The sequence below is a fragment of the Odocoileus virginianus genome, chromosome 4 (genome assembly GCF_023699985.2).
Source record: "Odocoileus virginianus isolate 20LAN1187 ecotype Illinois chromosome 4, Ovbor_1.2, whole genome shotgun sequence".
NCBI lineage: Eukaryota > Metazoa > Chordata > Mammalia > Artiodactyla > Cervidae > Odocoileus > Odocoileus virginianus.
The window spans coordinates 50,691,309-50,714,524 of record NC_069677.1 but is presented as its reverse complement, the minus strand read 5'-3'; the positions used below and the strand labels follow the sequence as shown (position 1 = coordinate 50,714,524).

General features: G+C 41.5%; 1 protein-coding gene across 3 annotated transcripts in view; it reads left to right on the top strand.

Annotated features, from left to right (window-relative positions):
* KCNAB1 (potassium voltage-gated channel subfamily A regulatory beta subunit 1) overlaps positions 1 to 23,216 on the top strand; it is a 420,781-nt gene that overhangs the window by 337,231 nt on the left and 60,334 nt on the right. For all 3 annotated transcript variants that reach the window (XM_070466535.1, XM_070466537.1, XM_070466536.1), the window contains exons 3-8: positions 1,087 to 1,124; positions 5,848 to 5,927; positions 8,129 to 8,173; positions 11,736 to 11,780; positions 13,599 to 13,642; positions 22,277 to 22,363. In XM_070466535.1, the coding sequence (XP_070322636.1) occupies positions 1,087 to 1,124; positions 5,848 to 5,927; positions 8,129 to 8,173; positions 11,736 to 11,780; positions 13,599 to 13,642; positions 22,277 to 22,363 (339 nt within the window). The remainder of the gene's footprint in view (positions 1 to 1,086; positions 1,125 to 5,847; positions 5,928 to 8,128; positions 8,174 to 11,735; positions 11,781 to 13,598; positions 13,643 to 22,276; positions 22,364 to 23,216) is intronic.

The following is a 23,216-nucleotide window of genomic DNA, read 5'->3' as shown; positions in this document are numbered from 1 at the left end:
TCCTGCCTTGTCTTTGCCTTCCTCATATCATTTGTCGTCTAGTATTGTCAACTATGAGGGCTTCCCAGCTGACTCAGCGGTAAAGAATCCTGCCAATGCAGGAGATGTGAGTTTGATCCCCGAGTCAGGAAGATCCCCGGGAGAAGGAAAGGGCAACCCACTCCAGTATTCCTGCCTGGGAAATCCCATGGACAGAGGAGCCTAGTGGGCTGCAGTCCACAGGGTCGCAAAGAGTCAGACACAACTTAGCGACTGAACAGCAGCAGCTGTCAATTGTGAGCTCTTAGAACAGAGGAGCTAGGGCAATCACCTCACTATACTGAGCACGTGGGTGCAATGTCTTTGCCTGGCAGGTAATTAGAGCTCAAAAAAAAAAAAGGATCAAGGAGAGAATTATGGATGAGTGGGGTGATTATAGACTTGAGAGGCAATAGCCCACTCAGCGCCTGACTCTCTCTTGCTTTACAAATGCAGATCTTTGGCAACTGGTTATGCCTCTCCCGCTTGCTTTCCTGAACCTCACTCAGCAGCTACTGCCTCTATCCCACCCCAAAGCCAATGGTGATTTCCATTCTGGAGTGGCAGGTCATAAGAAAAGCTTAACTGTCACCCCTTGCAGCTTGGAAGTGGAGTCTGGAAGAACCTCTGAGAGGGAATAGAGAACATAAAATAGAGTCGCTCACTGGAGGCAAAGGAAGGGAAAAGTTGACCAAAGGTCTTCCCTTCCCTTTCAGAAGTGCTAACTTCTTAGCCAAGTGGAATGAAAATGAGTGTGCAGTGGATGCAGGCTTGGGGCACTGCCTTCTTACACAGCAGCATATGTGGTCCTAAGTCAGAAGAAAAAGCTTTTAGTAGACAGGGCCGTTACTAGCATATACTGGGCCTTTAAGTGAAGAAAAGACGAGCAAAGGGATGCAGATCCCTGCTGGGGAACTTAGCGATAGAAGGAGGATGGGCAGAACTTCCTGTCCAGGTACCTTCATGAGCAACCTACTGAAGTAGCCCCATGTAAGAAAAGTGTTTTCCTTAATGTGCAACATGAGAAAAATGATTATGAATAACATGCAAATATTTATTCTTTTCCAGGAACATGGGTGACATTTGGAGGTCAAATTTCAGATGAGGTGAGTTACTTTTGTCTTCGATTATGCTGATCATAGAAAATGCAGAGCAAACTGTATTTTACAATACAGTTTCTGAGATTCTGGTATTTTAAAAGGATAATATTTCAACCACCGGAAATGGCTAAGATTGACTTAGAGATTATTTTCCACTTTATCTTGCTTCCTATATTCTTCACATTTAGACTATTAATAGCCCTTGAAGCTGTCTGTCTATTAAATGAGCAGGCTCAATAATTAGAGAATGATCAATTTTGGAATTAGTATTTAGTAACTTTACGAAAAGATTTTATTGCTGGCATGTGTATACATATGTGTTTTAGCTTCACCTAGACCAACTGGTCCGTTTGCATTGTTTCCATTTTAGTGTTTCTCAGTATTACGAAAACTGGGTCACCCAGACTTGGGCAGCTTAATTCAACCTCTGTTCCTCATTTTTTCATATGCAAAATGGGAAGCTCTGTTGAAAATATTAACCATGTTATGCATGTCTGACATGTATATAGCCCTCTGACTAGCAGGTCGCAGACACTAAATAAATGGGGCCTGTAACAATCGTATTTACTACAGAGCTCCTTCACACCTTCGTTCACACATTCAGAATGGTGCTTATCAAAATTATAACTCTGACCATTGCCTTTAATGATTACTTTCAGGGCATAAGAGAGCTATGGAGGCGTTCAGTACCAACAACTTCCCTGAAGAAACCCCCTCAGGTCCCTCCAAGCCTTCCTTGGCTTCCTTGATAGCACTGAGAAGTCAGGGATAGGGTATCTAAGCGGATATGCTCACTGGGCTTCAACTCCCTCTGCATTAACTAGATGTGTTGACATTTACTTTTACCAACAGTTGCCACATCAGTAAAATGCAGATGATGGCCCCTAAGATTAATGGAGGACTCAGCCTGGTGCCTGACACAAGACAAGCTCTTTTAAGGTAGTTCTTACTGCCATTCCTAAGGAGACACTTAGGGAGATAAAGGGTCTTTTCCACAGCTCACAAGGTCACCCTATTATTTAATAGATCCATAGGGAGGGGTCTTATCTTCTTATTTTTATCTGTCTGAATGCCTGTTCCCAGTGTTGGGCACAGGTCATCACAATGGGCTTGTTACAGTGGGGAGTACTTGGGAGGCAGACCTGAGGTGGAAATTAGCCTGCAGAACAGTTATTAGGAAGCTGGTCTGTGATGCAGTCTCAGCAGTGACCTCAGCTGACCCCATGGAGATCTCTGAAGCTCAGATGGCCCTGCAGAGTTGCCCCAAGTTGGGGCAAGAGGAGTATTTATATCCCTTGTATGACCAGTCACTGGACAGAGGCTGCCCCGGGAGGCAGGTGTGTGCCTGGGCTAGGTGACTCACATTAGCCAAGGGCTTTCTGATGACAGCATTCCTAAGAGCTGGGGAAATAAGTCCTTGAGTTCCAAAGGACTAAAGGTGGTCATCACCAGGTCCACTCCAGGGCCATCTTGGGAAAGGAGAATTGAGGCAGCAGAGAGGGAAGTGCACAGATATCAAAGCAATGGTTGCAGACTTCAATCAGATGCAAAATAAGTGACAAGGAAGGAGGGAGGTCTAAAGTTAGTGATCCCCTCTATCTAGCATGTGCATAACCTCTTACTGGCTGGTATGGTACTTGGAGCGGATAAAGACAAATACACCTTCCCTTTCAGAGCAGAGGAGTCAGCTGTAAGCGTATTATTCCCCTCTTCATCTTTGCTCGGCCCTTGACAGTGTCTGCTCTTTCCTGCAATGAGCCTAGCTTGCCCAGGTCAGAGTACGCTGGGCCAGCCTCTGAAACAAATCATTTTAAAATTATGATTCTAAAAACTACACAGTAAAGCTGTTGTGAATGACTGCAGAGACTTTCACCTCAATGTGGACCAGACAAATAGCCACTGTCCTTCTAGAGAGCAGCTGCGGCTCATCCCCAGGGCCCAACAGAGAGATTGCCAGCAAGGAAGACAGGAGACACAGCCGGACCGCAGTCACACCCATGGCTGAACTGGTCAAGTTAACCTACTTCCTTGTGGCAGTGGAGGCACAGAGCCGATACTAACCACAACAGTCTGAGTGACATCATTATCCGTGCCGCCTTGGGAGGTGGTGATGTCCCCATTCCTGTGGGAGTTCAGTCATTTACTGAATAGCCACTTGGCAGGAATGTTTTCAGGCTTCTTTCAATTGCAGGTAACAGTAAATCCAATTCAAACTGGCTGAACAAATAAGGGAAAAAACTATTTTTACTTTCACATTAGAAATGCAGAGTTAGAGCAAGCTTCCAGGTTGACTCAGTCAGAGCCTCCGTTGCATTTCCTAGTGATTCTCCTGACCCCGTGTTCCTGTGTATGTCAATTTCATCCATACCAAACAGTAAGATAGCGGCAGGCATTCTAGATCTCAGTTAGAAAAGTAGCTCCAGGGAAAGTGTTGCAAAACACTGCAAGAAGAGCAAGGGAAAATGTCCCCATCAGTCCTCAGTCAATCTCCTCTCACATTTTGTGGGCCCAAAGGTGTCACATGACCTTCCCTGAACCGCTTTAGGCCCCCCAGGCCCTCCTTGGAGGGAGGTAAGGTCAGCTCCGCCTGAGATCTGCAGGTTCCCCAGGCAGGCAGGACAGAAGCATCCCCATTTTGCAGATGATGAAACTGAAACTCAGAGAGGTCAAATGATTTGCCAACATGTATTTATCTAAGAGGGGCTTCCCTGGTGGCTCCGTGATAAAGAATCCTCCTGCAATGCAGGAGATGAAGGAGATGCAGGTTTGATCCCTGGGTCGGGAAGATTCCCTGGAGGAGAGCATAGCAACCCACTCCAGTATTCCTGCCTGGGAAATCCCATGGACAGCCCGGCGGGCTACAGTCCTTGGGGTCACAAAGAGTTGGCCATGACTGAAGCTACTGAGCACGCATGCATTTATCTAGTAAGTGGTACGCTCAAGCTCAGACACCGGTCCTCTGACTTAGTCCTGTGATTTCCTTTATTCCATGTTCAGATCTTCAGATCTCATGATTGGGAAATGTGTTATCATTTAGTTCAGTTCTCCATCCAGGATCCTACATCTTAAAATTTCTCCCTAGATGAGATTTATTATGCACATTTCCTAATAATAATCCATTAGTATGACACATGACATAACACAAGGATGATATACAACACAAGTGCAATAATCTCTAAAGTATAGGGCGTGAGACTTCCCCGGCAGTCCAGTGGTTAAGACTCCATGCTTCAACTGCAGAGGCTCGGGTTTGATCCCTAGTTGGGGAACTAGCATCCTGCATCTTGTACTACCCAGCTGGAAAAAAAAATGTGTGTGTGTGTGTGTGTGTGTGTGTGTGTGTGTGTCTGTGTGTGTGTGTGTGTATATATATATATATATATACACACACACACATATATATACACACATATATATGTGTGTGTATATATATATGGCAATTATGGTATGTCTTAAATTTTAATTTATACTTAGGAGAAACATCATAATGGTGCCAAATTAGAAGCAGTAATAATAGGCTTCCCAAGTGGCTCAGTGGTAAAGAATCTGCCTGCCAGTGTAGGAGATGCAGGAGACACGGGTTCAATTCTGGGGCGGGTAGATCCCCTGGAGGAAGAAATGGCAACCCACACCGGTATTCTTGCCTGGGAAATTCCATGGACAGAGAAGCCTGGCGAGCTACAGCCCATGGGGTCACAAAGATTCAGACAAGACTGAGCACACACACAATAACATTTTAGCCGCTATTATTCTAAAGGATTTGCATTGTGCTAGCCTGACAATTTTCTTGGGATGTCACTTTAAAAAAAAAAATAGGAAAAGAGATTATCTTGGAAATACTGATGAAGCAGCCTTAGCCCACAATGAAAAACATGATGTGAGAATCAATTTCAATTATTTGTGAGGTGTGTAATTTTTCAATTAACTAAGAAGTCGATCAACAAAATGAAAAAAATGTCCTTTCTCCAGCATTGTTTATTGCTGTCCCCCCAGAACCATCCCTCAGGGTGTAGTTTCCAGCTGTTCCCAGGCTCTTTTGTCACACTCGCCCCTCGCGTTCAGCAGAACAAAGGAAGGAACGAGGGGCCTGGGGGTCTCGGCATGACCTGTGAGGAACTGGAGCACTCAGCCTTTCCTCTCCACGCAGGGTCAGGGTGGCTGCTGGCCACTCTGTGACGGTGCCTGGGGCTGTGCTGATCTGACAGGAGTTTTCCAGCAGTCCCAGCTCTGTCTAACTTTTGCTTCCTCAGCATAGTCTGCTAAGCCTCCAGGGGGGATAAAGGCACAAGCTTTTAGGTCAGGAGTCACCCAGCTGCCAGGACCTATTGGCCTGGGAAAAAGAGAAAGATGAGAAATGAAGTGACCAGGGGTCCAGACGACCGTCTTGGTCAGAGAGGTTCCAGAGCCACAGAGAATGTTGTCAAGCCAGGTGTTCCAAGCAGAGTGAGAAACACAAGTCCCTCCGCCTCACTGGCTCCTGGTGGCTGGGTGTTCTCAGCGCTGAAGGAAATCTCTCAGTGCCCAGGACAGGTCTGAGGGAAGGGGTCATTTTACCATCTTCAGGCTGGTCGAATCTTCTTTTTATTCTTTCTTTCTTTAATACAACTGAGAAAAACAAGACTGGTCGGTGAGACTTCCATGTTCTGAAAGACCACTAGAGGACTCCAAGTTGCTTCCCAGGCTTGTAAAGCATCTGGCTTTTCCGACTGACCTTCACATCCTCTTGCAGGTTGCTGAGCGGCTGATGACGATCGCGTATGAGAGCGGAGTGAATCTCTTTGATACAGCCGAGGTCTATGCCGCTGGAAAGTAAGTCACTGCCTGTTGCGTCTCTCGACTCTCAGTTCTGGGCCCAAGAGACGCCCCCCAGACCCTTGCTGACACATTGGTGAGAAGGGCCTGTCCTTCCCACACATGCTGATGCCGTTGCTTTGCTTCCCTTCTTGACCTACCGCCACCAGAATCGGGGTGATTGACCATCTCTGGACCCCTCCGCCCACCCAGGCCTTCCCACCCCTGGTCCCTGTGTGAAGAAAGGACTGGAAGTGATCGCCACAATCTGTCAATACTTGAGGGGCAGAAGTGGTTGTGACCAGAGTGCTGACAGTGCAGACCATAAATATTAGCTGAATGTAATTAATAGAAGTGAGCAGATTCCAGTGTGGTTTTTCCAAAGCTAGTCTTTGATTTTATAACCACCCCGTGTAGTTCCTCAACCTTGAGGGGAACAGGCACATCCTCTCTGCACGGAAGCAGAGATTAAAGGAGGGATTCCCAAAGATGCCAAGAAACCGAATATCTTTTATAAGAGGGCATTTCAGGCTTACGCTGAGGACAGACAGGGCTGCAAAGAGGCCTCACTTCTTTTTCTGGACAAGTCCCAACTGACTACAACCTTCTTCTGGACCCTAGAATGGGTCTGGAGCTCTAGGACAGGGCTCAGTGATAAGTCAAAGCACATGGGTACTATGTCTTCAGTATCCACAGCCTCTGGTCCCACACAATAAGCACATTCAACAGAAGTGGACGCCTTGGCCTCCTGTTATGAACATGGATGCAGAAAAGAAACTAAACATCTAGACTGCTGCTGGAGCAACTTTGCAATTCCCTAACGGGGCTGAAGAACATAGTCACCTGCAGGCTTAATTCCTCCCCTTCTGGGTGAGAATAACAAACTGCTGAATCAAGTTCATCACTGCCTGATAAAAGTGTATTTTCCCAGTCTGGGTTTCCTCCTTTTCCGGGGCAGGGCTATGTTCAAGGACTATCAGGCAGGTTCAGAGCCCACATCCTTGATGTTTTCTGTTGTGTCCAAGGAGAGAAAATACAACTGATGAGGATTTGTTTCTTTCCACATCCTACTTTAACTCTGTGTTTTCTTCTTTTGTTGAATCCTGCTTATTACCAAATGGGGCTAAAGCTGAAAAAGAGGGGGTGATTAACAAGTCTGTTAGGTTCTGTTTGTATTCCTGTTGTGAAGGATAACTGGTCCTGGTTAATTATTGATTGTTTGTCAGTTTGTAATGAGATAGGTTCCCGCTGTGAAATGCAAGGTTGCGAGAGAGACAGGGAGAAAGAACCCTGAGGGAACAGTCAGTGTGTTTCTCCTTGGTTCATGCTCACCAGCTAACCCACCTCAGGGTTTATTGCCAGGCTTTACAACAAAGACAGGACTTTTCAGCTAAGACAAATCACAATTAGAGATGACTTGCTCTATAGAATGCTAATGGACAATGCACTGATTACATTGATGTCTCCATTCACAAAGCCTCTGAGAGCCCACCTGCTTCTCACAGTGTTGGTCTGACTGGGAGGAACCTAGAAGAAAGTTTTAGTATCCATAAGGTTGGGTCCCAGCTGGGGTAGGTGGAGGGGGAGAGGATGGAGAGAGAGTCTTCAGTATAACTCTCCACGACCAGCGTCAGCGGCAGGAAGGACACTCCCCTATGACTTCGTATATCCTGCTCTTCTGACAACGCTTGTCACTGGAACCCAGGACATTCTCTCTGTAGGCCACTTCAGCCCTGGCTTTGGGAGGTCTAAAGCCACACATGGGTTCTTTAACCCTGCAAGATTGCCTGGGAGTCAGTATTTTCTGTCTGAAAAGCATGAGGTCTCACTATCCTCTCTGGTCACAATCGGAGACCATGGCTATTAGAAAGAAACCCTTGACTCCCTTTGAATACCACCAAGCTAGACAGTTATATATAGGATCAGTGGTTCAAAAACGCCAACCTGCCAAATGACTCCACTGTTTCCTAGTATCAGGACCACAGGCGGTCTCCTGCCAGAGTGTCAGGATTTGGCAGGTGCTTCTGGAATGCTCCGGGAGCAGGATTATGCAGGCACAAGCAGAAACAGCAGAAACTGCGCTACCAGCCGAGAGTGGCTTCTATTTTCGGGACATGTAGGCACTGACAGTTCAAACAAGGAAGGGATCTGGTGTTTTTGGATTGACTCTTGCGTTTCCAGGATACTGTGTCCTGAGATATTATCTGTTTCCCCTCCAGGGCTGAAGTGATTCTGGGGAGCATCATCAAGAAGAAAGGCTGGAGGTAATGCATTCACCATACTCATTTGATAGCCTTTTAAAAAAACTGTTACTATTTTGTACCAGAGAAGAGAAAATAAAGTTGCATGACAACTGACCAAAAAGACTGTCAGAAAATTCAATTCTTAGTAAAGAAATAATTTACAGTGCTTTGAAAGTAAATATTAGTGAGCTCACTACTTGCACTTCGAAGATTAACTTGTTGTTGATCACAATGAATTACCATGGGTTGAGCAGAGAATGTTCATGAGATAATTGTGCATAAAATAAAGTGGCATTTCATGGTTTTTGACTGCCTTGTGTGGTGATCTGGTGAAGGAAGCCAGCTACAGAACGTTAATTATCTCCATACGTGTATTTATGTGCATTGTTCATTTTATTAGCAACTCTGGATGCAAAGAAATGATGACCCAAGAAACCCTTGGGATAAATATCCCAAAGCTTTCTTGTCTGAGCCAGCATCTCTCCTGTGTGCTGGGAGCCCTATTATCTGGACATTCAAGAAAGTGCTTCATCTGCCCTGCCTGAGGGGTCACAGCGTATCCTATCACCTGGTAGAGGCAAAGTAATAGTTATGATGGATGCTATAATGTTGGAGGGGGAGCGGCAAACCCTCTCTGTTTCACTACGCGTGTCAGCCCCAGTAGCCACTTCTTTTCCAGTATGAGTACAGACTCAGGCAAAGACCAGCAAAGACCACTGGTTAAATTGGAGTTCACTTCTGCTCTTGTATAAGATCTGCTGATGGCCAAATAAATAACAGATAACAGTTCTATAATAAAAGTGGAAACGGAAACTTGGAAGTTCCTGGAAATATGAGCAAATGAACTTTGGTGACCTACTTTCTCCCTTTCCCTTCCTCTCTTTCCCCACTCCAGGGACTGTAAGAGTGTGAAGAGAAAATTGTATTCAACCTTAAATACGGAAAGAGATTCCCATCCCCACCCAGTCCTCCACCTTGCCTGAGTTACCATTCCACTCAGAATGTTGACCCATCCATCACTGCTCAAATAGGACTGTATCCCTTTCTTAAGACTGCTGTAACCATGTGCCACAAACTGGGTGGCTTAAAACAACAGTAATGTATTCTCTCCGTTCTGGGATCCAAGAGTACAAAATAAATACTTGGTCAGGAGCATTCTCTTTCTGAATCCTTCCTTACCTCTTCCCAGCTTCTAGTGGTTGCTGCATTTTAGCATTTTGTGCATTAGAGCTGCAACTGTTCAATGCTGCCTCTGTGATATGATCTTCTCCCTTTGTGTGTTAGTGTCTTATGAAGGCATTAGTCATATTGAATAAAGGGCCCACTTTACTCAAGCATGACCTCATCTTACCTTAACTAATTACATTTGCAGTGGCCCTATTTCCAAATAAGCTCACATTCGGAGGTACGGGGGGATAGGGCTTTAGCATATCTTTTGTGGGGGACAAAATTCAGCCTATAACAGACACTTTGGAGATGAGTCCAGTAATGTCCAGTGAAATCAACAGCATGGTGCAGGCTGCCAGAGTTCGCCTGAGGATGAAGGGGAAGCTTTGGTGCAGTAACTCTCTTCCCGTCTGCATCCACAACACACTTAGTCATCACTCACCATACTTTGCAAAACTTCTTACATACCTTTTGGAGAAAATAGATTAACATGCATCTTTCACAAAATGCTTTTCAATCTTGCAAATAAACACTCAGGCTATCTCCATGCTACAGAATATTGACATCAGGTCATAACAGTTCAACCTGAGGTTGTTGAGAAGATAGACCATAACATCATAGCATGAAGGCTGCAAAAGCAGGTTTCAACTAGCATCCTTGGCTTTTTGTCCCAAGACCACCACTTGCTAGCTGTTTTGTCCAGAGCAAGTTAACTTCTCTTTGCTGAGCCTCAATTTATCCACCTGTAAAATGGGTGGCATAACTGTTCACGGAGCATTGTGCTGATAAAGTGAGATAAGGTGAACAAAAGAATCTTGAAAGCTGTGCTATATCAATGTGAAATCCTCATAATATCATTCTTCACCCACTCAGAACAGTTGCTCTAGATGCCCCCCTGAAGTCCATGATAATTCATCAGGTTGTTGTCTACTCTTATATTTGAAGATAAATATTGGTATGCACACCCACAGAGGCCAGACATTTTACAGAAAGCTTAATTTGGGAAAAATAAGTCTATGGTGGTCTAAGGGTAGAATGCATGGCTTTGGCAGGGCCAACTGCTCTGAATAATCCAGAAAGCTGCACTCATTTTTTTAATAAGATTCCATCCAGAGCTTTTTGTTGCAGTTCTGAGAACACTTGCTGAAGGAGACCCAACTTCCCCGTGGCAGATTGCTATTATACTAGGTATCACAAGGTTGATGGATTAACTTGGAAAGTGCATCAGCCCTTTTGGGGTATGTAATTTCCAGATGTATATCTCTGTAGACCTTCTGTTGGTGATTCGAATTACTTTTCAGGGAGTTAACTTCAGTGGAATAGGGTTACTGACATTTCCTACAAATTTTTCTTGCTGCAGTCAAGTTGTCAGAGTTGTCATCATCATTCCCCACTGGTTATCATTAATCATACTAGTCTTTCATGTGTAAGGGCTTCAGGCATTGACTCTACAGCTGACGGAATTAATAAATGCCTTATTTCAAATACTCTCGAAGTTCGGTCTTAACCTTTGAATCTCAAATGCTTTTTTTTCCCCTTGGCCAATTCAATTGAATTATACACCTGGAGAAATTACATTGTATTGAACTCTACCTCCCCATTTTAAATTATATGACTATAGTTCTCAAGACATATTTCATATTCCACAGTCACAGCAGTGCAATTGCGTTTCCTGCCCTTGGGTGTGGTTTTGAGGAGGTAATGAATTTGCTGTCAAGATGTCCACATTTCATTCCCTTAGGAATAAAATAGTAGAAGTTTGAGTTAAGGATTTTAGGGTTGTTTTCCTAAAATAACATTTTCAATTAATAAGAAGTTGAATGGGAAGAAATGTTATTCCTATTTATTGATTAAATTTATTCTATTTCCATGTAGTTGGTACTTTGCTGTGAAGGCAATTGGTTGTATGACTCTTTCCAATTAGTCATAATTCAGAGACACTTAGGGTCCATGGTCTTTGGTAGGGGGTGTATGGAAAGTTCATGATCAATCAACACTATGTCAGATGCTTGGTGAGTATTAGTGGCTGTCTATTTGAGTTCCTAAAGCAGTCCATCCTTTACGTTTTTTTACTAACTCTTCTCACTTTCCATCCTGACTCTCCATGCCTACCACTCACCTTTGCTTTGCTACCACCCAGTCACCCGTGTGTTGCCACAGTCCTTCCTCTCCCGGGTCTTCCAGGCAAAGCTTCCTTCCCTTCAGATCTTTTTCTCTAGGATCTGACTTCAAGTCCCCAGTCATCAGCTTCCCTTTGTCCTTACATTTCAATGACATGAATGAACAAATTTATCCCTTCACCAGTGTTAAAATGTGAGGTATGGTAAATTATGTCTAGTGCTATAATAATAATATGACTCAATACTATGACCAGCAATTTTTAAAATATTTCTCTCTGTGTTTGTTCAACATACAGGAGGTCCAGCCTGGTCATAACAACCAAACTCTACTGGGGTGGAAAGTAAGTCAAATGTCTTTTCTTCTCTCCTTGACAAGAAACAACTAGTAGCTCATGCTTTGATCATTTTAGGCAACCATTTTACATCTAACATACTAAAATTAATTGGTTTGGAAAGAAAGATTTTTTTTTTCTTACTTGAAGGAAATAGCAATTAGCCCACGATTCAATTTTAGCAAGATACCCTCAAAGTAGTTTAGTGCAGAACATGTGGTCACTTGTTACTAAGTGATTCATGGAGATTTTCAAATACCAACCTCATACTTAGAACCGTTTCCAAAATAGAGTTCAAATTTCAGGCAAAGAAAATAAGCACACAGCATCACAGAAGAAAAGCTACTTAAATCTGCCAAAACCCAGACTTCTACAGAAAACAGTGATAAAAATATCTTTCCTGGCCCCACATGTAAGTCTCTGATCATTTCTGCAGAGGTCTCTGAAAATGCTGATCAAAAGGACTATCTCATCGAAGAATAACAGGAAGCTGCCTGTATCACTTTCTGTCAGGGTAAATGAAAGAGTGGTCCTCTCCCTGTTGTGGGATACAGAACAAATTTCACAAGCTGAATTGGCTTCTGATGGGCTGACTGGTGTTTGAAGTGGTGCTTACATTATTCAGCAGGTCTTAAGAGACTGGCCTCTTTGACAAACATGTGAGAAAATAGCAGGCTATTTCATATACTTTTCATGGAAATCTCAAAGATTTTCATGGAGCCTCAACAAAAAAAGAAGACAGGTACAAACAAACAAAACCTTATTTACTTCCTTATAATTAATACAAAACAGTTAAAGATAAAATTGAAGGAGAATCTTCTAATGAAAACACACACTCATATTTTATTGTTGTTTTTTGAGTTTGTTTACGATGAATATGAAGATAGAAACATGGATTTTAGATTTTTATTCCTATTGTAGTCTATTAAAAAATAAAACCAATGGTACTTGTAAGAAATGTAGGTTTACATTGTGCATACTCTCATTCATGGTGCCATTGCTTGGTGCTTTTGCAGTGGAACTGAAAACCTTGCCTATAATTTAGAAATAAACAGGAAATATGACAATCTGCAAGAACCAGTATGTAGTGGAGTACTACATACAATATTATCTAATATACTTTTAAAAGATATAAAATCACCAAAGGTGAATGATAGACTACTGTGTTTTAAAAGGGGGCTGCCAAAGGTATTGATGTTAAAGAAATAATTCATCAGTACTTTAAAACTTCAAGGACCACATTTCTTTCTAATTGTCTAGAGTTTGAAAATGGTCTTGGCAGGCAAAAATCCTAGTTAAAGGTTTTTTTCTTGTTAGGAAACTAATTTAAGGAAGACTTAGTACATCACATTTTAAAAGAAAATAGCTGTTCATTTTCTTTTGAAAGGCAAAAGGCACTTTCAAATTTACTTCCCTTTTCAGAAAAGTCAATGCTATCAGTAGCCTAACAATCTTATAGTAAGCTCACAAACTGATGTCGTTATTTTTTGGTTTTGTTTGGATTAGGATTGGTTAAGAACACAGTGGGAAGGTTGAGCCATTTGTCAAGTATCAAATTATATATGGACAGGCATACATGGCTGACTTGTTATTTACATGGTATGACGACAGTGATGGTTAATTCATCTCTGGGGGTCTCCAAAGAAAAGCCTCTCAATGTACTGCCCACCAGTCATCTCTCCCCAACCTGCAGTGGTACAGACTTGCCAAGAACAAGGAATAGCATTAAAAATTCTGTCAAGAAAGATTATTCTTTTGTACTTATGAAACAGCGATTTTTAAAAAAGCACACCCCACTCAAAGTCATTTGCTTCTTTTTCTTCTCAGAGCTGAAACAGAAAGAGGGTTGTCAAGAAAACATATTATTGAAGGTGAGTACTGCTGCTACCATTTAATTTTCATTTGTGGTTGCCAATTCAAGAAACATATCAACCAAATAAGTTCAAAACACATTGGAAGGGGGAAAAGTTTTTCTATGAGGACAGCCACAATCAACCCTATGTTTCTTCCTGAGGGGTGAAGTAATATACAGGGGAGAATGAGAACTCAAAAGAAGATGACTGGATTCTCTAGCATTCTTCTTTACAACTATGCTAACATTAATAAAGCACTTCCATAAGATTTCTTTTTTTTTTTCATTTATTTTTATTAGTTGGAGGCTAATTACTTTACAATATTGTAGTGGGTTTTGTCATACATTGACATGAATCAGCCATGGATTTACATGTATTCCCCATCCTGATCCCCCCTCCCACCTCCCTCTCCACCCGATTCCTCTGGGTCTTCCCAGTGCACCAGGCCCGAGCACTTGTCTCATGCATCCAACCTGGGCTGGTGATCTGTTTCACTCTAGATAATATACATGTTTCGATGCTGTTCTCTCGAAACATCCCACCCTCGCCTTCTCCCACAGAGTCCAAAAGTCTGTTCTGTACATCTGTGTCTCTTTTCCTGTTTTGCATATAGGGTTATCGTTACCATATTTCTAAATTCCATATATATGTGTTAGTATACTGTAATGTTCTTTATCTTTCTGGCTTACTTCACTCTGTATAATGGGCTCCAGTTTCATCCATCTCATTAGAACTGATTCAAACGAATTATTTTTAACATCTGAGTAATATTCCATGATGTATATGTACCACAGCTTCCTTATCCATTCGTCTGCTGATGGGCATCTAGGTTGCTTCCATGTCCTGGCTATTATAAACAGTGCTGCGATGAACATTGGGGTGCACGTGTCTCTTTCAGATCTGGTTTCCTTGGTGTATATGCCCAGAAGTGGGATTGCTGGGTCATATGGCAGTTCTATTTCCAGTTTTTTAAGAAATCTCCACACTGTTCTCCATAGCGACTGTACTAGTTTGCATTCCCAAGTCTACAAGCAATAAATGCTGGAGAGGGTGTGGAGAAAAGGGAACCCTCTTACACTGTTGGTGGGAATTCTATAAGGTTTCTTAAAGTGTTTTAATGAGCTATAATTTATATACCATAAAAGTTTACCCATTTAAAATGTACAATTCACTGGCTCTGAGAATATTTACAGAGTATGCAGTCATCACCATGCTTCTGTTAGGTAGTTAGAATAGGAAACAGGAGTCCAGAATGGCGGTGGCTAAAAGACAAGGAAGGGAAAAGCCCGAAAAAATAGAACAAAGGCAGGTCGAGGACCAGAGTGAGGACTTCAGGTGGGACAAACAGCACTCCTGGCTAGCCCAATTTACACAGGGCAGGCCCAGGGGTGAGGAAAAAACCTATAAAAAGGAGCCAAAGGGCTGTGGGGGTCTCTCTTTCTCCTGCGCGCACGCACACATTCTCTCTCTCTCTCTTCTCTTCATGTCTTTTGGGTTGGCATGCCCCCACACCTCGAGGATGTATTTTCCTTTATTTTCTAAATAAAACTGAGGGAGCTATAACAACTGTCCGAGAGCTGTGACATGCCGGAGGCTTTAATGTCCACCGCTTCAAATTTCTGTTGAGACGAGACAGAACCGAGGAGATCACACTCCCCTGACACTTTCATTTTAAAACACCTTCACATCCCCCAAAGAAACCTGATACCTACTTACAGTCGCTTCTTATCCCCTCCTTACCCTCTCCCACAGGCCAAGCAACCATCAACCTGCTCTTGTCTCCATGGATTTACCAATTCTGGACATTTCATATAAATGAGGTCATATAATATGTAACATTTTGTTACTGGCTTCTTTCACTTAGCATAAATTTCATCAATGTTGTGGTATGTATCAGTATAAATGAAAAAAATGTTAAAAGGGGCTGCCATATGTTTCTTTACACTAGTTCATGAACTATTTCATAAAAATTCAAGATTTTTATACCTTTCTATTCATAATTAATCATTGAGACAAATGATTTTTCTTCTTTTTAAAACTAATCTCACTTATGAAATACTAAAATCACTCCAAAAAACATAAGATGTACTCTAATCCCACTACTTTAAAAATAAAACTAAAAAAATTAATTCCTCCCTTTCCTCACCTCATCCCATTCCATAGTTTCACAATCCAGTGCATATCCTTCCTTACTTTTCCCTCTAGTTATACCAACTTCTCTGTCTACCTGCAAACACTTAGTTATAAGCACAAAAATAATGTATTGATTACTAACTGGTTTTAGTATATTTATAGGCATCTGGGTTTTGAAATCAGATGAACATTGGTTCAAGTTCCAACTCTGTCATTTATGAGCTGGGGTACTTTGTAAAAGTTATTTAATCTCACTTAGGCTCATCTCCTGGACTATAAAATGGGCTATAAATATCTTGCCTCACAAGGTTACTGTTCAGGGATTAAACTTAGATTATTCACATAGAGGACAGTGTCTGTCATATAATAAGCACTTAGTAAATGTTACTTTTGTCATCATCATCACCATCATCATTCTTAATGCACCTACTAGTGTTGCTTCTATGGATAAGGACACTAAGTAAGTAACATTCTGAAACTACCACAATGAATGACCTCCTTCTAGCTCTTGAGAAAGCTTCCAAATTCCTCACTCACACAAAATGCCTTCTCAGGTCACATGTCCAGTTTGACGTTGTACAGTCAAACCCAGCCTTCCTCCCCAAACTGTTACCATTCCTGCTCTAGTATTTGCCCCAGTGATGTATGTCATCTACCACAAAGATTGTCAACAAGAAAAAATCCAAGTCTTCAGCTTGTGTACCAAGCTGAACAGATGTGGTGGCAGTGTGCTGCCTAGAAAGTTCTTGTTTTTCATTTCTTTCTGATCTTTCATTTCTTTTGATTCCAAAAGAGATTCAGAAAGTGGTTTACAATAGCAATCAACAAAGAAATAGAAAATCAATGAGAAAAAGAATAGAGAAGTTGTGCTACTGTCTTTTCACTGGATCTTCGTTGCTTTAATATGTACCAGTGTCTATGAATAATTTCAGAACTCTTTTTCTCTCCTTTTTAAGTCAGGTTCCTTCAAGCCTCATACAATTTAATAGAAATATTTTAAATTTTCTCCCCCTTTAAATAAGTTGGGAATTCTCTTAAGGAACTAATCTGTCAGGATGGATAAACCAGTTCAACTGAAATTCAAGCTGACCCAGATTCAAAATAATACAAAATTTCAAATTTTTCAGATTGAAGACGAATTGAGATTAATTATTATAATGTTCTTACTGTTGGTGTTATTTTGCAGTTTACAGTGTCAGCCAAAGACGAAAATACTCTTGAGTGCAGGAGAGTCAGCTCAAAGGCTATTTCTAGGCAGACTGAAATTAGGAAATTGAGTGAATTTTACAGGAAAAAAAAAGAAGGGACATGAGATTTCTAGACCCAAAATAAATTTTGAAGAGGTTTACAAATCATTATCCTCAGGGTTCACTGGGACTTGTCCTGTGATGAAGGTGACTTTATTCAAGATTGGAGTTTCATATGCACATTAAGTTTGAGAAGTGCTTTTGAAGAATGAGACAGAAGTCCAGTTCTTGTAAAGCTCAGGCCACCTGTGTGCTGGATAACCTTGGCTACCTAAGTTAATTTTTAGAGTATAAATTAGTTTAATTTGGGTATAATGCAGTTTTGAAAAAAAATCTATGAAAGAACTTTTCAACAAGCCCTAAGCCCTTGACTTAGATCAGTTAGAAACAACATTCTCCTTAGATTCACAAGGAAGGAGTGAATATATTCTATACTCCTATATTCATTTGGAATATTCTATACTATATTCATTTGGAATCACAAGATCCACTCAGGCTCTGAAAGTCTACTTATTAATTAGTCATTCCACAAATATTCATTAAACTCAAATTTGTGCCAGTGTTAAAATTTAGCAGATCAAAGCTCTTTAGTATCTAACATGAAAGAATGGAAATAGTTTGGTAAATCAAATTGTAATCATAAGTAAAGTGTTCATTTGCTTTTATAAGCAAAAGCTGTGTCTGTCTATATTTGCCTTTCAGGTAAGCAACAGTTTTGTTATGTGATTCAAAACACTGTCACTGTTTTAGGAGTAGGAGAGGAAAAATATTTTTAAAAGCTCCGCTTAAGACTTTTTAATGAAGGGCAAATGTCAAACCCTACAATCTGCACTTGTTAAAAAAGAGACAAGTGATAATTTTCAATTAAAGAATAAATTTCTTAACAAATGGATTCACTACAGGGCTCCTTTCTGATGTACCATGTTCATGGTAAATTGAAATCATCCACCCCAAATAATCATGTTTCATAATGGGAAGTGTAGCCACTTATTCTGATACAGGACAGTCTTTTTTAAGAAGATCAAATCATGACTGAAGGTCTGACGAGAAGAAGCTGGAAAATTAAATGGAGAAGCAGTGTACATTATTTAAGGCAACATCTTTTTTCAAGCCTGACAGGAAAACAAATATGCCATAGGAGTAGAAGATGATGACACAGCATATTTGAACAGAACCCTTGCAGAATTTCCAAACTACTCATGGCCTTATTTCTACAGAGTTAAACCTGCCACAGTGAACACATGACCCACTTCTAACCCTGCCAACCTGCTTAATGTCTGAAATGAGCATATTTCTATAGATGCCTGTGAAATAGATTTAAATGAATTGCTCCACCTTATGAACAATGCAGTTCCTGTTAAACTTCAGAACCTAAAAGGGAGATTAACTTCGATTTCTTTTTATTATAGTCACTTGAAAGCTATTGTCTTTACATAACATAATTTATCCTCCTGTGGCCTTCTGAGGAATTTCCAGTTAACTTCTAGACATTTCCTTGAGAGCAGGAAACGTTTTTCCTGCTCCTTTTTTCACTCCCACAGATACTGTGTTAGTACTAAGTTACAGGCTAATGTCAAAAGTGCCTTCTCGGACTTCCCTGCTGGTCTAGTAGCTAAGGATCCACCTGCCAATTTGGGGAACATAGGTTCGATCCCTGGTCTGGGAAGATTCCACATGCCATGGGGCTACTAGGCCCACACACCACAGCTCCTCCACCCGTGCTCTGAAACCTGTACTCAGGAGCAAGAGCAGACTGCAAAGAGAAGCCTGTACGCTGCAGCTAGAGAGGGGCACCTGCATGCCACAACCAGAGAAAGCCTGAGCAATGAAGACCCAGAATGGCCAAAAGGAAAAGAAATGAACAAATAAAAATTTAAGAACCAAATTGCACTTTAGCAAGTACATTCAGTGCCCGGGAGCACTTACGTCCTCAGCTTACGATTAGCCGTGTGGACTGGGTGCTCCTCTGGAGCCAAGGTTAATGCCTTTTCACACATCTTCTTAGAACAATACTTGGCCCCAAGTCAGAGCTCAACAAACTTTTGCTCGGTGGAAATAGAACGTGACTATTTGTTTATTGGAGATAAACTCTAAATGGCTCTCAAGGAGACACTTGTTAGCAAGCCTTTATGTTGCTGCAACTTAGCTACAAGATTAAAGCATCCAAATAGAAAAAGGCAGGACTACCTGATTTGTTTTGCAGTCACATGAAGAATGGAAACAGAAAGATCATCCAGCTCCATTTTGTGTTTGGAAAGATGAGAAGACTAAACGCCAAAGGGGCTAAAAGACATTGGCAGGGTCACTCAGACCCAGCCAGAGCTGGGTTCCATGCTGTGACACCCGCACCTGCCCCTCTCCTCTGAACGCCAGACTGGCCCATCCAGCTGCCAAGAGCGCCGTGGGGTTGACCGACGTGCTGCTCAGACCCAGCGTGGCTCCCGCCACGGATATGTTTCTCCTGTGACTTCATTTACTAACAGTCACTTCATTTCAGGCCAAAAATCTAAGAGTCCTCCTTGATACCTCCAGCTCCACACTCCGTATTCAGCACACCTAGAGTCCTCTTACGTCTACCTATACAACTTGTCCTGAACATGAACACTTCTTACCAACTTGGTCCACGCGAGGTCTGCAGCTGTGACCTCCTTCTGCTCTCCTTCTCTGCTTTCTCTCTGGCCCCTCACGGGTCACTCTCAGCAGCCGAGTATCAGTTCAGAACACAAATCTGATAACATCATTTTCCTGGCTTAACTCTCATTTCCTTACCCCCTCACCAACACTCTGCTGTCTCACGTGGAGTAAACTGCAAAAGTCATACCATGACAAGGCTTTATGTGATTAGCATTTTCAAAGTGAATGGACTGTGCCTTTTAGGAACACAACCTCTTTTTACTTCAATTCAAGGTCAGAGTAGGGACTCGCTGGATCACTGACAGGATGCAACCCATCATTTCTTATATTCTTATAAGAATACTCTTGACTCTTGGCCTAAATATTAAAAAATAATAAAAAAAAGCATTTCATAGAAAGAACTGAGAAATGAGGAATGACTGAATATAGAGAATATTGTCATTATATCAAGTTCAGTGTCATTATTTATGGATACACACTATTACCTTGAACAATGAACCTATACCAACAAATGCTCTCAAAATGTACTGTTTGCTCCATAAGTATAGATACTACATCCATGCATCTTTACACACCCAGAGACTGCCACAGTTTCAGGATCAAATTGAGACTCAGTACATGTTTAGGACACTGAAGAAAAAAACTTACATCATCACTGATCATACCTTATTTCAACAGGATCAAGTTAGTCATAGTTTTTCTCCTAGTTACTCTTGGCCCTGGCCAAACTGTTAAGAAGAGACACAGAGGTAGAAGACCATCATCAGAAAGGAGAACTTTGCTTCCAGTGCCAGGCATGGGCCAGAACTGTCACTAATGACTTCCTGTTCAAGCAAGGAGGTCCAGTAAAAATCTTTGGCGTTTAGTCTTTGGCACCGCTTATCCTGAACCTTTCCAGATGTGAGCACCACTGTTATAATTAACTCATTTCTGTAGACTGTTACATTTACCAAGTGCTTGCCAACTGATTTTATTTGCTCTCTGGAGTGGTGATTCTGAAGGTTATAAGGATTGTTATCTCCACTATAGGTTAGAGAACCGAGTCACACAAAAAAAGTCAAATAACTTTGTGGGATAACAAAGAACAGATTTCCAACCTTTCAGACCTTGGGATACCCTGTTATTTGGGCTTCCCAGGTGGCACTAGTGGTAAAGAACCTGGCTGCCAATGCAGGAAACATAAGAGACCTGGGTTGGAAGATCCCCTGGAGGAGGGCATGGCAACCCGCTCCAGTATTTTTGCCTGGAGAATCTCATGGACAGAGGAACACGGTGGACTGTTTGCTTGGTTATCTTTTCCTCTCCTTCCTCCATACATACAACTGCTTCCAGAGGGGGTTCGTATCATAATGCTTTTCAAGGTAAATTTAATTTCAAGATGCCCATTGAGATCGCTGGTAATACCCCGAGCATGAAGGTCACCACAGTTTTTAAGGATAGGCATTAGACCTTCCCTTCCAATACCTGTCTGTCCTCATCTCTTCATCAGGGCTTCTGTTAACAAGCTGCCATTACAGACAATCAATCCTTTCTCAATGAATGAAAAAATATTCCGGAACTGGATTCAAGCACTCCATTTTCCTGTCAGAAAAGTAATTGCGGCTGGCCAATAAACCAGTTTGAAGAATCAAATTTAAATACGCCAGATTTAAATTTGTAAGAGCTTCATTTAACGTGCAATTAATTTTATGCCTATAATAAAAAGAGAAAAACCTCCAGTCTTCCTGTGGAATTAAATAGGCTGATAAGGAAGTGCTGTGCCTCTTAGAAATGAGATAAAGTAATTCTTGAACACTGTCATCCTTTTGGTTGCATAATATTGTATACAATACATCCTATTTCGGGGAAGTATTAATTTTACTGAAATTAAATTTTTTTTTTCTGAGTAATCATAGGAATGTGATTCAGTGGTTAGAGTTGAGACATAGATTATTGGTTCGACTTGTTTTAAAATTCTAACTCTCTCCTTTATATTACCCCTTAAATCTTCAGAGCTTCTAGTGGTTTTGTTTCTTCTCAAAATAAGGGGGAATAATAGAAATGGTAGGACTCAGCTATATTTAAGGTTCTCCAAACTTTGTTTCAATTAGTAAAATGTTGAGTGAAATCTTCATTTGCCAACCCTTTTATTCCTATTAAAACCCATGTGTACATTAAGATGAGATTGTCAATCATTTATTTGTGATATACACAATTTTAATGTTTTGGATGTGCAGTAAATATATCTCCATCACAATATGAGCCCATTAAGTAATTCAAAATGTGAGATTAACTTGCATTTTTCAAAAAGAAAGAAGTTAAACTTTTAGGCTGCTTTTTTGTTCTAAACTTTGCTTCTAGCTCAGCCACACAGGAGCCACTGAGAAAGGTCATTTCCAAGTGTGGGTTTCCAGTATAGCACTGGTGCTGCTGAGAAAGTTCTAAGGCTTTTCTTTGCTGGGGACAATGTCAATCCTTGATGTATTTTTAAGGGGTTCTAGGGGCCAATGAACACATCACTGTATTCAATGTCTTTTTGAAACTAATCCAATGTTTTTTTTTTAAAGTAAATTCTTGCAGGAAAGCAAACTTCAGAATTTCTAATATTGCTCATGTTTAATTTAGACTTTTTGAGATTTTTTTCTGCTTCTGTTCCCAGGACTGAAGGGCTCCCTCCAGAGGCTGCAGCTCGAGTATGTGGATGTAGTTTTTGCAAATCGACCAGACAGTAACACCCCCATGGAAGGTGAGTGAAGAAATTTAATAAAAGACCCTAGAGTTATTGATTCTAACTTGATGACTTTTTCCACTCACGGTAGGAAATGAAATATATTCAGACTTATTTGATTGAATGTGAAAAATAAAAACCCTTTCCGGTCGATCTTTCAGTTTCAATATTTACCCGCAAAGTTAGTGCTCTGCATCCTGCATATTCATTAATTTTTAAGCATCTGCAGGCGCTGGGAGTGTGTGTGTGTGTGTGTGCAGGTGTGTGTCAGGAGCTGAGTTATGTCCGACTCTTTGTGACCCCGTATACAGTAGCTCACCAGGCTCTTCTCTCCATGGAATTCTCTAGGCAAGCATACTGGAGTGGGTTGCCATTCCCTTCTCCAGGGGATCTTCCCAACCCAGGGATAGAACCCGGGTCTCCTGCATTGCAGGCAGGCTCTTTACCAGCTGAGACACCAGGGCAGCCCTCACTGGGAGTGTGGCTCCTGCCATTATGGCACTCATTTTCTCCAGGTTCGTTTCACTCCTGTGATTCCATCAACTAAAACAATAAACCTAATTGGAAGGGGAGTTTATAACCCAGCCATCATTATTTTGGAGTTCTCTGAGGGTCTTCTTATTTTATAATGACTCTAGGTCTGATTAGTTTCCAATCTGTGATGATAAGTGCTAAGTGCTATCTGAGCAGAGACTTTATAGGAGTGACTATTTCAAAATGAGACTCTTTGTTGCAATCTGGTTTTTGAGTCTCAAGGAGCTGCAGTATTTTATCCCCTTTCTGTTACAACTGTTTGAAGACAATTTAAGCATCTCCCTGTGAAAGCTTTCAGAATGTTCCTAAAACCAGGTTTTCTTCAATTTGTGTTTAT